General features: G+C 41.0%; 1 protein-coding gene across 2 annotated transcripts in view; it reads left to right on the top strand.

Moving 5' to 3' along the window:
• The window catches only part of SPTLC3 (serine palmitoyltransferase long chain base subunit 3), a 160578-nt gene that overhangs the window by 75426 nt on the left and 68423 nt on the right, over positions 1 to 16729 (top strand). For both annotated transcript variants that reach the window (XM_065920874.1, XM_065920873.1), the window contains exons 5-6: positions 6848 to 6972; positions 9761 to 9854. In XM_065920874.1, coding sequence (XP_065776946.1) covers positions 6848 to 6972; positions 9761 to 9854 — 219 coding nt within the window. The remainder of the gene's footprint in view (positions 1 to 6847; positions 6973 to 9760; positions 9855 to 16729) is intronic.

Here is a 16729-nt window from a genome sequence, read left to right on the forward strand (position 1 = left end):
TAATAATAGCACTGGGATTATATAAGCAAATTTCCTGTTTTTAGGAAATAGTGAAATATTTAAGGGTAGAAAAGGCATCATGACTGTAATGTATGAAGTAGTTCAGAAAAAATTACATATAATTATATATATATACATATAATTATATATATAATTACATATATGATATATAAAAAGAGAGAGAATAATGTTTAAAGAAGCATACTAAAATGATAACATTTAGGAAATCTGAGTGAAAAGTATTTAGGGATTCTTGGAAATGTTTTTACAGCTTTTCAGTATGTCTAAAATTACATCAAAATAAAATGTTTAAAAGAAAAAGTGTGAAACATAACTATTGTGCATGTGGTCAGAGTTTATGTACAGGTCACCTGATCCACTTAAAAATTCTCCTCTTATTGAGATTATTTGTGACAGAAAAGCTCATCATAGTTATGGATCCAATCCTCACTTAAAGTTTTTGTTTGCATGGGATTCTAATTATCTTTTAATGCTTTAACTTTCCAAGGGATCATAAGGAGTTTTCTCAAAATTAAGGCCTGGGAAGGTGGGCAGATAAAAAGTGTTTCTGCTATTTTACTGGACTTCATCAGCATGAGAGTTCTCTTGACCCAACAACAGTGGCCAATATTCAGAGTGGCAGAGTGTTCTAGACCCATTTCAGACACCACGTCTGGCTTCTAGGCTTTCCTCTGTTTCACAGGAAAACAAAGGTACCCAGGAGGCTCTGTAGCCCCACAATCCCTACTAGACTGGACATAAGTGGAATAAGCAGAGAGCAGGTATTCTAGGAACTTTGTGGTGGAGAGCTGAGAGGTGGGATCCTTTAGGTGGAAGGGTTGATGCTCCTTCTAATGCAGGAATCACCAGTTCAAGCACAGTGGCTCAGAAGTGGGTTGGGAGCCCTGGCACAGTAGGAGAGGCCAGATGAGAAGGCTGGCATGTTGCCACCAGAAATGACCACCTACTTCTTGCTCACGTCTAAGGAACAATTGACAGACAGGATATTCTGGCTGACAAGTGACTACCATCACAGTTTGGAAAATAGTCTTCACATGTGCTGCCTAGGCAAAGTTGGTGGTTGTGAAACGGGCTTCTTAATAACACCCATGCTCTTTACTATTAACCAGTGTCAGTATCATGGCCAATATCATTAGAAAATCAACTGAAATGTGGAGTTCATAATTTGCTACTTTGCTTTGAATCTGATTTTTATTGGTATGACTGATGGTGGCATAGCCTGTGCTTGGCATGCAAAATCACTGCAGAGAGAGCTGCCAAAAGGATATACCCAGCTTGTATTTATTCTTTTATCACAAAGTAGATTTCCAGTAGCCACTGGATAAATAAACCATCAGGATAAGAGCAAGTGTCAATATAGGCACAATGTCCCAATTTGGATATCCATTCTTCCCAGCCTAGGTGTGGTTGTTATTGACTTTCAGAGACTAAAGAAAAGATAAAAGTCATCACAGAGGGAGAGAGAAATAAAGATTATTGCAGCTTTATTTGTACCTTCAAAATCTGCCTGCCAATGCAGGAGACTTGGGTTTGATCCCTGGGTCAGGAAGAGCCCCTGGAGAAGGCAACGGCCACCCACACAGTATTCTTGCCTGGGAATCCCATGGATGGAGGAGCCTGATTGGCTACAGTCCATGGGGTCACAAACAGTCGGACATGATTGGATATGCACACAGTATCAGTTTGGACTATAGCTCTGCTTTCTTGGGATTTAAAAAACGCCCATATTTACATATCAGCAACAAAAGAATTCTAATTCTAGAATTCCTAATGCGCTCAAATCAGTAACTGCCACTTGAGAGGACTCAGGCATCTGCATTCAACCAGGGCACAGCTTGAACACTGGTGGAAACAAGCTAATTAAGTTTCTAGTGCCCATTTTGTTTCCCCAAGGTCCTCCTATATTTTTATTTCCTTTTTTCAGTTTTAATATTTTTATTGAAGTATAATTGATTTATAACATTGTGTTAAACCCTACATTTTCATTTCTTGAATCCAAAGAACAGGAGCAGGAAAGCAGCAGTCCATTAATGTGAAGGAGACATATTATTTCTTTTTTCTTAAAATCCCCACTCCATCCCAGACCAGCCTAGTCTAACTTTGAAAGTCTTGGCTTCCTAGAGTAGAATGTCTAGCCATCCTGGAAATCTCTCAAATCTGTTGATGAAACATGAGCAATGGACACTAATCAGAGAAACTCCATGATCATGGGAGTTGGGAGTGGGGACTATTCTACAAATTGAAGAAGGTAAAGCCCTAGATGCAAAACCGCTAATAACTTATAACCCACCTATGAGACATCCAGTCACAGAAACTGATATATATGAGAATTTACTAACCACCCAACTCATATGGTCACCTGCATTTCCTCCCTTCTTCTTCTCTTTGAGTCAAGCTAATGAAAGAGACCTGGTAGAGGGCAATTCCTCAGGCTGTTCGTAGGCACACCCACTTCCCATATTATCTTAAGGACTTTTCATGATGCAACTGTTATAGACAAGCCCCTAAAACATCAGATTTGGGGAAGATGTAAGTGAAGGAAGACAGCACAGAGATTCACCATGAAAATCTACTCATGCACTTCTGGGTCATGGGGCCAGGACACTGTTGTCCCCTGACCTCTGGGCAGGAAAGGCTCATGGAGAAGGTTACCCAGCTGACAAAGTTTGGGAGCCTACCATCCTCACTGGAGGCAATGCTCCATCCTCCCTGGAGGCCTTCCTCAGGTGCCAGTGTTCCCAGGCTGATGCTTCCTGCCCAGTGGCCTGGTGGCCCTGGCATCACAAGGCTTCTTGACAATTTTCCCTGTGCCATCCCCTCCTCTAGCCTCAGCCTTGGCTTCCTTTTCCATCAAAAGGCAGCATGCAACTCAGCAAGCACCTGTCAACACTTCCATAGGCACCATAGTTGCCAAGACAAACGTCCCACACCCAGTATCTGCATGCCGAGGGCTCTTCCTGTAATAACATGGCCCCATGAACAACCCCAGTGAAACTTACTAAGTGCTATAATCATTCTGTGATGAGGTTTATGCAATCTCAGGGGAGAAAATGACCAAGTTTGCCTAGGGAAGCTGAGATGGCATCCGAGAAAAGATGTTATGTTAGGTGGACCTCAAAGAATGACTCAGAGCTGCAGAAACTCATTGTAGGTGGAGGAAAGAGCACTCCCAAGGTCAAGGATGCCTAAAACAACACTTCTCCCAATCTCTCCAGCCAGGAGAGATTGTCAGAGGCCATCCAGCCGTTTAGTGGAAGAGCTGGCATCAAAACCAGTTCCCCTCATGGCCAAGCTGGTGGTCATCTCATCACCCGTCCTTGGAGTTGTCCCCTATTAGGATGCAGTCTCTGCTAGGTAAAAACAAGTCTGACAAATGTGCCCACATTTTATCTTTAAATTTCAGTGTTTTTTTTCACACTATAAGTTGAATAATAAAGTTTTCAATTACAATTTAAATTTCTAACTAGTCACCACCTCCAAATCTTGAGTGAATTTGACTCTGCTAGAATGTTTCTTGTCTAATCAATGTTTTCAGACAGTTTGGAGGATAAATGAATTCAGATTTGAGAAAAAGGCTACCAGCTGGCTGTTGTGACCTCTCAGGAAGAGAGCAAAGATGGGTCATCAGATATTCTTTTTTATGTCAAATGCAAAATAAAATTTTCAGCTCACCATGCAGTGCTTTCTGAAATTTAACCCTTCATCGGTTTAGTTCAATAAGCAGACTGATTTACCAATTTAGATAAAATTCTTATATCACACTCTGTATAGTCAAATGTGTTAATAGAAGCATGTTTATAATAGTCCTAAATATGCTAACAGTATTCCTCTAACTTAAATCTGAGTTAAATCTGCTCCTCTGTTCTCTGAATGCAAATTACAGGATTTCTCAATTTGTACATTTTTCATTTGTTAAGTGTATCACTTATAGAAACAAAAATAAAATGCAAGACATGTAATTTAAACTTTTTTAGTAGCTACCTTTTCAAAAGTTTTAAAAAAATCAGGTAAACTTAATTTCATAATACATTTTATTTGATTCAATATATCCCAAATATTACCATTTGAAAATGTAATTGATAAGTAAAATATTTCTAAACCATACTATATTATTTTTGTCTTTGTACTATCTTAAAAAATCAGTGGGTATTATACCCTTCCATGTGTGCTCAGTTCTTTCAGTTGTGTCCAACTCTTTCGACCCCATAGACTGTAGCTGCCAGGCTCTTCTGTCCACGAGGATCCTCCAGAGGAAAATACTGGAGTGGGCTGCCATTTCCTTCTCCAGGGGATCTTCCCAGCCCAGGGATCGAACCTGTGTCTCTTGTATCTTCTACATTAGCAGGCAGATTCTTTTACCCTTCCGGAACATGTCAATTCAGACACTAAATTTTCATTGGTTAAAGTGAAATAAATGTCAAATAATCTGACTAAAACAGTAAAATTGTGTCTAGTAGAGAATATTTTACAGAGCTTCAGTTTTAACATTTAAATTAACTAAAATTAAGTAAAATGTAAAACTCAGCTCTTCCATCGCACTAACCATGTGTAGTTGATGTCCAATACTGGACAGTGTAGATCTAGAACTTAGAGTGATGGCAAGCATACGACTACGGGAGCGTTGACACTCTCGGTGAGGCCTAAGGGATTGCACATCGTATGGGGAGAGGGGATGTTAGAATCTCCATCCTGTTCTCCATAGTGGCTGTATCAGTGTATATTCCCACCAGCAGGGTAGGAAGGTTCCCTTCTCTCCACGCCCTCCCCAGCATTTATTGTTTGTAGACTTTTTGATAAAGGCCATTCTGGGGTGTGGGGCTTCCCATGTGGTACTAGTGGTGAAGAACTCACCTGCCAACGCACAAGACAGAAGAGATGCGGGTTCATCCTGGGTTCGGGAAGATCCCCTGAAGAGTGTGGCAACCCACTCCAGTGTCCTCGCCTGGAGAATCCCGTGGACAGAGCAGCCTGGTGGGCTACAGTCCATGGGGTCACAGAGAGTCAGACACGACTGAAGCGACGCAGCGCGCACACGCGCACGTTCTGGGGTGTGACCGCACCTGACCGCGGTCTTCCTGTATAGTCGGGCTGACCTTGATTTCTGGCTGTGCTGGGTCTCTGTTGCTGCGCAGGCTGCTCTCTGGCCGCGGTGCATGGCCTTTTCACTGCGGTGGTTTCTCGTTGCAGGACACAGGCTCTAGGGTGCTTGGGCTCAGTAGCTGAAGCACATGGGCTCAGTACTCTTGCCTCCTGGGCTCTAGAGAATAGGTCCAGTAGTTGTGGCGCATAGGTTCAGTTGCTCTGCAGCATGTGGAATTTTCCCAGATCAGGGATCAAAACCGTGTCTCCGTTGGCAGTGGTGTTCTTCACCACTGAGTCACCACTGAGCTACAACGAGGGAAGCCCTTATTGTAGTTTTGGTTTGCATTTCTCTGATAGTGATGTTGAGCATCTTTTCATGTGCCTCTTGGCCATCTGTATGCATATATATGGAATCTAGAAAAAATAGTACAGGTGAACCTATTTGCAAAGCAAAAATAGAGGCATAGACAAAGAGAACAAAAGTGTGGACACCAAGAGGGGAAGGGAGGGAGCGAGAATTTGAGAGATTCGGACTGACATATATTCACTACTATGTATAAAATATATAACTAATGAGAACCTACTGTAGAGAGCAGGGGGAAAATAGTAAAAAAGAAATAATAATAAAAAAGAAGAAGAGAGTAAGCTTTTAAAGGTGGTAGGGTCGTAAAAATGTGAACTTTGGAGTTAGACTTGACTGTCTGTTGATTTTTATCTGTTACCGCTTCCCACTTCAGTTTTCTTATCTGTAAAGTAATAATACCTGCATTATTGGGCCCTTAAAATTAAATGAGAGAACTTAAATAGTGGGCTTTGAAAATCTAGCACATTCCAAAGGTTCAATAAATTATAGCTTGATTGCATGTATGAAAGTCATGAACTCTGCATTTAAGAGAGGGGAATCTCTGAGGTAGTTAGAATTTAATTATTCGTAGGGTGTAGGGTGGGAGGAAAGAAGAATTGTGGCATTTTTTATAAATTTTATTACATTATAAAACATGTATATATAGAAAATTGCACCACTCATAAGTATAAAGTTCAGTGGATTGTCACAAACAAACATACCCATGTAACCAGCGCCAAGATCTAGAAACAAAACATCCAGAGCATCTCAAAGCTCTGTGCGTGCTTCCAAAAAAGGAACCACTTTTCTGACTTTTAGAACTTCTTTGGTGGCTCAGCGGTAAAGAATCCGCCTGCCAGTACAGATGTGGGGTTTCATCCCTGGGTTGGGAGGATCCCCTGGAGAAGGAAATGGTAACCTACTCTAGTATTCTTGCCTGGGAAATCCCATGGACAGATGAGCTGTGGTCCATGGAGTCAGACATGACTTGGCAACTAAACAACAACAGCAAGTACCTGACTCCTAACACTGGTACTATCGGTTGTTCTTGTCTGTTTGTAAAATATAAATGGATTCATACAACATGCATGTGTACGTATCTGACTTTTTTCACTCAACCACATATTTGTGACGTTTTCCATGTTGTTGTATGGGACGTTAGTTTGCTTTCTCCTCATTGCTGTGCTGAATTCTACTATATAAATACCCCCCGCAGTGTATTGATCCCTTCTACAGTGGATGAGTATTTGAACTGCTTCTATAACGGGTCTATGGCCAACAGACCGGCCATGAGCACTCTTACATGTGTCTTTTGATGATGGTTAAGCGTTGGAACTTGAGTTTTCAATCTTCAACTTGTTGAGAACAGGAGACTCATCCACCCTATCATTTCATGTGCAGGAACCTTGGATAAGCATAAAGAGCTGGAGGATCTTGTGGCTAAGTTCCTGAATGTGGAAGATGCTATGGTATTTGGGATGGGATTTGCGACAAACTCAATGAATATCCCTGCACTCGTTGGAAAGGTGAGGCTCTGTTAACATAGTTGTCTTCTGCTGTGTTGCTCCTGAGACAATCTGAGTAGATCCCCTGTTAGAGGTATAGCTGAGAAGTTTCTTTTCTTAGGGTTGGATGTTCAACTTTTTGAATATATGTGCTATTACCAACCAGGGTCCTTTCCTAGTCAATAGAAATTGATGAGACCAGACAAGAGATCAAGGCAAGGCTTTGTTGGGGCCCCAGGAGCAAATATAAGTAAGAGTTTCCCTTATTTCTCACTCCCTGAAGGGGGACAATCTGGTTTCTTACATGAGGTGAGGATAGAGGTGGGTCCAGAGGTCAGGTCGAAGGGATGGGTTAGGTGGTTTGCCCACCCCTTTGGTGATGTTGTGTGCAGGGGGCATGTGCAGTACCCTGGTTTTGCTCCCAACATCCTGATTTTTCTCCTGACTCTTCAGAAGTGGCAGTTGGGCTTGCATTTTGTTGTCCATAATTTGCAGTGTACACATGCAGCTATTTTTTAGTCCCACAAAAATAGTTTCTTTGTACTTTGTTGCTCGAGAACACAGAGAGGTTTGTCTAGGTGCAAGCTCTGCAGCAGAGGGTCCCAGGTCCAGGTCCCAGCCTGCGTCAGCCCCAGCTGAGCCCAGCAAGTGTCTTCATCATGATACTTCAGGTATAGGATCTCAGCCCTAGATGTGAGTCAAAATTCCTCTTCAGTGACAGTTTAGCAAGATCAATTAAATTTCTAAACTCCTGAGTCACCATGTTCAATGTAGCAAATGATTGTTAGGCATTTATTTTGACAAAACATTTTGCTTGTGTAATTCACTTTTTTATTCACTCAGTAAGTCACTTATTGAGGATCTGCTGTGTCCTCTATTGAGGCAAGATGTAGGGAATACAAAGGTATACAAGACATTTCTCCTGTAAATTCATGTAGTTTACAGTCTAATGGGGTATAGTGTCCAACTCGATGCGATTGTATGAACCACAGCCCGCCAGGCTCCTCTGTCCACGGAATTCCCCAAGCAAGAATACTGGAGTGGGTTGCCATGCCCTCCTACAAGGGATCTTCCCAATCCAGGGATCAAACCCACATCTCTTATGTCTCCTGCATTGGCAAGTGGGTTATTTACCACTAGTGCCACCTTAGGATAAATTTTACAGAAAAAGTGTGCCCATAAATGGGGAGGGACAAAATAATTCTTTCAAGAAAGGCTGGGATGCCTATGCAAAGAAGGTGACATGAGAACAGAATCTGGTACTTATCTGTTTAGATAAGTAAGTTATTTCCTTAAGAGAAGGAAATGGAAGTATCATGTATAAAGCACTGAAGTTTGAAAGAATTAGAACAGAAGAGAGTGGATGAAGAAGAAATCAGAATGAAGACAGGAACCAAATTGTAAAGAACTTTGCAGCATAAATGGTGCTAGAGTGTTGGAAATTCTTCTGGAGAAAAATGGAGAGTTGGTTGCTTCATTTTCAGTAAGCAAGTGCCAAATTCAAATTTCTGTTTTTAAAAATCTGATTCATGGCAACTAATAGAATGCAATATATAATCTGTGATTGTATTCTGCAATGAAAAAACATAAAAGAAGGAAATGAAGCCTCTACAAAAGACATCAAGACATTTTTAGGACCATTGGCAAAGTTTGACTTTGAACTATATAGTAAGTGATGACTCCTTGTGACCCCACGGACTGTAGCCCACAGGATCCTCTGTCCATGGAATTCTCCAGGCAAGAATACTGGAGTGAGTAGCCATTCCCTTCTCCAGCAGATCTTCCCAACCCAGTAATCAAACCCTAGTCTCCTGCACTGCAGGCAGATTCTTTACCATCTGAGCCACCAGGGAAGCCCATTTTAGGTGACAGCACTGTAGTAATGTTTAATTATGATCACTGCATTGTGATTGTGTAGAATGTCCTTTTTCCTAGTAGATATATGCTAAAGAATTTAAGAGTGAGATATCATGATTTACAACTCTCATATGTTCACCAAAAAATTACAAACACACACACAATGTTTGAAGTATGGAGATGTGAGAATTTTGCTCGCTTTGGCCTCGAAAACTTAAAATGTATCATGTGTGAAATTTCTAAAATATAAGGAAGAACTCAAAGACTCTAGATGGCCACAAAGGAAAAAAAATTTTTTTTTCATGTCCCTGCATTTTGAATATGGTTGGGCAATTTCATAATTTAGAAATCTTTAAATTAATAAAGAAAAATAGTTTATAAACATTAATTGATAAGCAGTAAATTAGACTGACCTTCTCTCCCAACCTCAGACTGAATTGCTATCCATGCTTTTCCAGATGCAGTTTTTAACTGTAAAGCAGTGATGCTTCTGTCTACGTGGATATTACTATAATGTGGAATGAGAATCATAAAACAAGAGCTTGAAATGTCTTGCAGGAAAAAAAAAAAAAAATGAGTGAACAACCCTGCCTTCTAGTCACAGTGCTTCAAAACCATTTCAAATAATCCAGCATGGAATTGGAAAATCCCAGCAAACCCACACCCCACCCAAAAGTATATTCATTTTCCTGCCAACCATCAATCCTGTAGCATAAAAATAATTCAGAAAGATGTCACTTCCTTAAGAGTATCCCCATCTCTATCAGTTAATTGCTCTTGATGATCTTATCCATGCAAACACATAAACCCATTTAAACTCTTGGCCTTTTAAAATTAAAGAGGGCTGTGGGAATCCATATTACAGGTCTTGAAGTGAGGTCCTATCCCCACGTGTTTCTTCCCCTTTATTTTATTTATTGGCCTGTGATCCATGTGCTTGCTTTCTACGCAGGGATGCCTCATTTTAAGCGATGAGTTAAACCATGCATCTCTAGTGCTTGGGGCCCGACTCTCAGGCGCGACCATAAGGATCTTCAAACACAACAGTGAGTATCAATGATTTTATCGAAGAGGTACCACTTGCTCCTACAAAAGGAAAGATTATTGATACGGCTCTGTCCTTGCTCTTCAAACTGGGAGCTTAGCTAATGAAACACAGTTATGTTTATATTCGCTACTGGCTTGTTAACCTCCAGTGACCTGGAACAAATGGTTGAACTGCATTAAACACCCAGATCGCTAAGTGTAACCCAAACATATTAGCGTCACTGTCATTAATAGTCTTGCTGAAGCTATGGCAGAGCTCTTAGAGTGCATACAATTATCAGAAGTATAAAATTGCCTCCCTTTTTTGTAACTCTCCCTTGGGAAAGTTTGGAGACTTGTTTGTTTGTTTGTTTGGTTGGTTGGTTTACTTTTTTTACCAAAGTATAATTGATTTAAAATGTTATATAAATTTATCATTTATATTGCTAATTTCTGCTGTATGGCAAAGTGACTCAGAAATGGCTCAGTGGTAAAGAATACTCCTCCCAATGCAGGAGACACAGGAGACGTGGGTGCGATCCCTGGGTTGGGAAGATCCCCTGGAGGAGGAACTGGCAACCACTTCAGTAGTCTTGTTAGAAAATCCCAAGGACAGAGGGGCCTGGTGGGCTGCAGTCCATAGGGTTGCAAAGAATCACACATGACTGAGCATCCGTGAAGTCATGCATATGGTTTATCTCAGGGTGTTGAGTACAGTCCTATACAGGAGGACCTTGTTGTTTATCCATTCTGTATGTATCAGTTTGCATCTACTAAAATTCCAGTTCTCCCTTCCCCGGTCCACCCTCTGTGAGTCTATCTCTGTTTGATAGGTAGCTTCACTTGTGTCATGTTTTACTTAATTTTTTATTGAGTCTTGTTGATTTACAATGTTGTGCCAATCTGCTACACAGCAACGTGGCTCAGATATACACATCTATACTTTTTTTTAATGTTCTTTTCCATTATGGTTTATCACAGGATATTGAATATAGTTCCTCGTGCTATACAGTAGGACCTTGTTTATCGATTCTAAATGTGATAGTCTCCCTTGGAGATTCTACAAAGATGAAGACGATAGGTGGATAGGGTGATAAGACAGATGGGACGTGTTCATAGCAACCACAAGCATGGTACACAGCCTGTGCTGTGCTATGCTTCGTCGCTCAGTCGTGTCCAGCTCTTTGCGACCCCCTGGACTGTAGCCCGCCAGGCTCCTCTGTCCATGGGATTCTCCAGGCAAGAATACTGGAGTGGGTTGCCATGCCCTCCTCCAGGGGATCTTCTCAACCCAGGGATTGAACCCAGGTCTCCAGCATGGCAGGCAAACTCTTTACCATCTGCGCCATCAGGGAAGCCCAAGAATCCTGGAGTGGGCAGCCTATCCCTTCTCCACGGGATCTGCCTGACCCAGAAATTGAACTGGGGTCTCCTGCCTTCCAGGCAGACTCTCTACCAGCTAAGCTACCAGAAAAGCCCAGTATACAGCATACATAAATTCACAACCGTTGATTTGGTTTTTTTTTTCCCTAAGTATAGGTTTTGACCCAAGCATTTGTGTTCTTGTTTTATAGCCTACTATAATGTGGTCCTAGGCAAATTACTTAACCTTCTTAGATTGTTATTTAGTAATTCCAAAAATAACCTCTATTATGATGCCTGATTCATGGTATGAAACTAATCTCTATTATGATGCCTGGTTCACAGTATGTTGGAAAAGGAATATAAAATGCCTGGTAATAGAAGCTTAGCACAATGCCTGGTAATAGAAGCTACTGAGTTGTTTGTACCTGCTGTGTTATTAGATGAATCTAGGAAAAGGTACCTGGGTGTTCTTTGTAATATTCTTATTCTTGCAAATATTTTGTTAAGTTTGAAATTATCTTCAAACAAAATTGTAATTTCTTAGTCCTTTGGCAAAATTACAATTGAAGAATTTCAATTTATCTTCCAATTTTACAAAGCTCTTAAAACATTCAGTAATTTATTCTTCATGCTTTCTCTTTGGGCCCCAAACAATAGATAACAGTTCTCATTTATATCTTTTAATAAATGCTCACTGTGGTTATTTTATACAAGCAACTAGCATTTACTGAGAATTTACACTGCACCAGATGCTGAGTTGATGATCTTTCCTTATGTACTTATTTAACCCTGTGAACAGCCTCATGAGGTCAGTACTAGTTTACAGATGAATCGATTCAGACTCCACAACAGGTTGCTTAATACCTGTCTAAGATCAATGCTGCACTCAATATGCCAGTAAATCTGGAAAAGTCAGCAGTGGCCACAGGACTGGAAAAGGTCAGTTTTCATTCCAATCCCAAAGAAAGGTAATGCTGAAGAATCTTCAAACTGCTGCACAATTGCACTCATCTCACACGCTAGTAAAGTAATGCTCAAAATTCTCCAAGCCAGGCTTCAACAGTACATGAACCGTGAATTTCCAGATGTTCAAGCTGGATTTAGAAAAGGCAGAAGAACCAGAGATCACATTGCCAACATCCACTGGATCATCAAAAAAGCAAGAGAGTTCCAGATAAACATCTACTTTTCCTTTATTGACTATGTCAAAGCCTTGGATTGTGTGGATCACAACAAACTGTGGAAAATCCTTAAAGAGATGAGAATACCAGAACACCTGACCTGCCTCCTGAGAAACCTGTATGCAGGTCAGGAAGCAACAGTTAGAACTGGACATGGAACAGCAGACTGGTTCCAAATCGGGAAAGGAGTATGTTAAAGTTATATATTGTCACCCTGCTTATTTAACTTATGTGCAGAGTACATCATGTGAAATGCTGGACTGGATGAAACACAAGCTGGAATCAAGATTTCTGGGAGAAATATCAATAACCTCAGATACGCAGATGACACCACCCTTATGGCAAAAAGCAAAGAAGACCTAAAGAGCCTTTTGATGAAAGGGAAAGAAAAGAGTGAAAAAGTTGGCTTAAAACTCAACATTCAGAAAACTAAGATCATGGCATCCAGTCCCATGGATTGTCATGGCATCCAGTCATGGTAAATAAATGGGGGAACAGTGAAAACAGTGAGAGACTTTATTTTGGGGGCTCCAAAATCACTGCAGATGGTGATTGCACCATGAAATTAAAAGACGCTTTTTCTTGAAGAAAAGCTATGACTCCCCTAGACAGCTTATTGAAAAGCAGAGACATTACTTTGCCAGCTAAGGTCCATCTAGTCAAAGCTGTGGTTTTTTCCAGTAGTCATGTATGGATGTGAGAGTTGGACTGTGAAGAAAGCTGAGCACTGTAGAATTGATCCTTTTGAACTGTGGTTTTGGAGAAGACTCTTGAGAGTCCTTTGGACTGCACGGAGATCAAACCAGTCCATCCTAAAGGTTATCAGTCCTGAATATTCATTGGAATGACTGACGCTGAAGCTGAAACTCCAATACTTTGACCACCTGATGCAAACCTGTCTCATTTGACAAGACCCTGATGCTGGGAAAGATTGAAGGTGGGAGAAGAAGGGGACAACAGAGGATGAGATGGTTGGATGGCATCACTGACTCAATGGACATGAGTTTGAGTACTCTGGGAGTTGGTGACGGACAGGGAGGCCTGACTTGCTGCAGTCCATGGGGTCACAAAGAGATGGACATGACTGAGTACTGAACTGAACTGAACTGAACTGAACTGAAGACCCATTTCAGGGTTTTAACCTCCAGATCTGTAAGATAGCAAATTTGTGCTATTTTAAAGCCATAGATTTGTGCTAATTTCTTATAGTAGAAAACTAATCGACTTTCAGTCTCAGATACATAAATCATTTGTTCTCACTCACTAATGTACTCAACCTAACTTTTACCCATAAAGAATTCTCCCTGCTGCTGTATTTACATCAGAACACAACCACCTTTGAGAGCAGGGCTAGCTTCAGTGTCCTTAGAACAACTTCTCATTTGAGATGTTCCAGAAATGAGATGGCATAGGGAGGGGAAAATAATTCAATTTAGCCACAGTAGGTAAGGTGTCAGTAGCTGCTGGCTGTCTTTATTGCTGGATGGGTACTTGGATCACTGTCCGCCCTCCATTTCTGTGTGTTCCACATCCACCGGATTCAACCATCCACAGACCGGAAATATTTGAGAAAAAAACTTCCAGAAAGTTACAAAAAGCAAAACTTTAATTTATCCTGGGATAATCCTAAATACCTCGGTAAACAATGATACTTTAATCCTTAGTAGGTATAAGTGCTGATTGGAATAAGGGAGAGATTTTTCAAAGAATCTGCCGAAGATTCAAAGTTGCCTTCCTGTGTATGTAAGAGGTGTGCAACCAGGCCAGATAGGAGCTAATAACTTGTGAGATGGATTTTAAGAATGGCCACCTTCATGATGTATTTAAAGTGATGAAAGAGAAGAACCTACAACCAATAATAGTCTACACAGTCTGAATAGTCTCATTCAGATTGGAGGAGAAATCAAAAGCTTTCCAGACACGCAGAAGTTGAGAGAATTCAGCACCACCAAACCAGCTTTAGAACAAATGCTAAAGGAACTTCTCTAGGCAGGAAACATAAGAGAAGGGAAGGACCTACACAAAATAAACCCAAAACAATTAAGAAAACGGTGGTAGGATCACACATGTCAATAATTACCTGAACTGTAAATGGGTTAAATGTACTAAGCAAAAGACATGGGATGACTAGGTGGATGAGAACACGTGTACGCGTGCACTTCCACTTACCACGTCACTCTACCTAACCCCCCAAATTGTGTGTAATTATTTTATATTGCTAGGTTAATCGTATTTCTGTTATGGCTTGCAATTATAATTATCTTTTATTTTTTTTCTGGCTACTGATTGTGAAAACTGATAAACATCTTTACTGTTGTGATTATGTAACTATTATTCACTTAATATCATGGTATCATGATTGGTCAACAAAAAATGATAGAATTCTATATAACTAAAACTACTATTTAATAGGAAAAGAAAAGCTCTTCTTCTCTGATCCCTGTCTGATGGGCACGTTCCAAGGCTTTGAGGAAGAAATGGAAGGCTTATTTGTCAAAACTGAAGGTGGCTTCAAGAAAAGAGGAAAATGTAGCACTTCAGGAGCAAAAAAAAAAAAAAAAGAAACTATCTTAAAATATCAATAACATCACACAAATAAAGTTAAATGTAGCTGAGACAAATGTAAAATCCTACATTTAGGCTCAAAGAGTTTACTGCAGTATGAGAAAGAACTCGATAGTGGTTTGTATGGGGAAACAGTATTTTTGTTATCTGGGTGACATGATCACTGAACAAGAAAACCTGACTGGTGCAATTCTTTATTGGAAAGAGGAAAGAACTGAACACGTAAATAAAGTCTGACTCATTGGGAAAAAGAACGGCCACCTAAGCTGGATCTTTTGTAAGTATCAGGAGGATGGGATGTCATACAACCACATGTGTTCCACTTTCTTGGACTTTGCTCTATCTGTGTCCTCTGCTTACATTTAAGGATACTTTCCTGACCTTGGAGGGAGAAGAGGTCCTATTTTTATGTAGATTAATACCAAAGGATTCTTGCTTATTATTTAGAGTAACTATGAATTCATCAGAATTCCTGTCCTTGAATTTTTGTATTCTGTATGGGAAAAAAATATACCTGAATAGTTAAGACTATTCAGACTGTCATAATAAATGTTGAATCCTATGTGACTGGGTTTGACCAATAACTTTGAGCTACTCATCATTTCCCTGCCTGCCTGCTAAGTTGCCCAGGTGGAGTCCAACTCTGCGACCCCATGGACTGTAGCCCGCCAGGTTCTGTCCACAGGATTCTCTAGGCAAGAATCCTGGAGTGGGTTGCCACGCACTCCTCTGGGGTATCTATCTTCCTGACCCAGGGACTGAACCTGTGTTTCTTCTGTCTCTTGCATCGACAGGCAGGTTCTTTCACTACTAGCGCCACCTGGGAAGCCCCCATCCTTTCTCTAATCCCCCAAATCAGCATGAGGAACCGAAAAGACTAAAAGAAGGAAAGGAAGGCAATACTCTCTAAGGAAAAGTAAACAACGCATAAGTCTATTTTTAGCAGAATCTATCACCAGGGATTAGCTCTTCCTAGATAGCGGATGTGGACAGTTATGTCAGCCCTCCATTTCTACCTGTTCCACAGTCATCAGATTCAACCAACCACAGACTGAAATTATTCAGGAAACCATTTTCCAGAAAGTTACAAAAAGCAAAACTTGGACTCCCTGGGGGTTCAGTGGTTAGAAATCCGCCTGCCAATGCAGGGGGCACAGTTCAATCCCTGGTCCTGGAAGATCCAACATGCGGAGGAGCAACAAAGCCCATGTTCTGCATGAGAAGTCAGTACGATGAGATGCCTGAGCTGCAACTAGAGAGTGGCTCCTGCTTGCCACAGGAGAAGGTCCATGCACAGCAAAGGCCTTGCATAGTTAAACAGTAAATAAGTAAACAAATGAAATTTTTTAAAAAGCAAAACTTTATCACATGCTGGCAACTGTTTGTACAGCATTTACATTGTATTAGGTATTATAAAGAAAGCTGAGTGCCGAAGAATTGATGCTTTTGAGCTGTGGTGTTGGAGAAGACTCTTGAGAGTCCCTTGGACTGCAAGGAGATCCAACCAGTCCATCCTAAAGGAGATCAGTCCTGGGTGTTCATTGGAAGGACCGATGCTGAAGCTGAAACTCCAGTACTTTGGCCACCTGATGCGAAGAGTTGACTCATTGGAAAAAACCCTGATGCTGGGAAAGATTGAGGGCAGGAGGAGAAGGGGACGACAGAGGATAAGATGATTGGATGGCATCACCGACTCGACGGGCATGAGTTTGAGTAAACTCTGGGAGTTGGCGATGGACAGGGAGGCCTGGCATGCTGTGATTCATGGGGTCGCAAAGAGTCGG

This window comes from Muntiacus reevesi, chromosome 2, assembly GCF_963930625.1.
Source record: "Muntiacus reevesi chromosome 2, mMunRee1.1, whole genome shotgun sequence".
Classification (NCBI taxonomy): domain Eukaryota; kingdom Metazoa; phylum Chordata; class Mammalia; order Artiodactyla; family Cervidae; genus Muntiacus; species Muntiacus reevesi.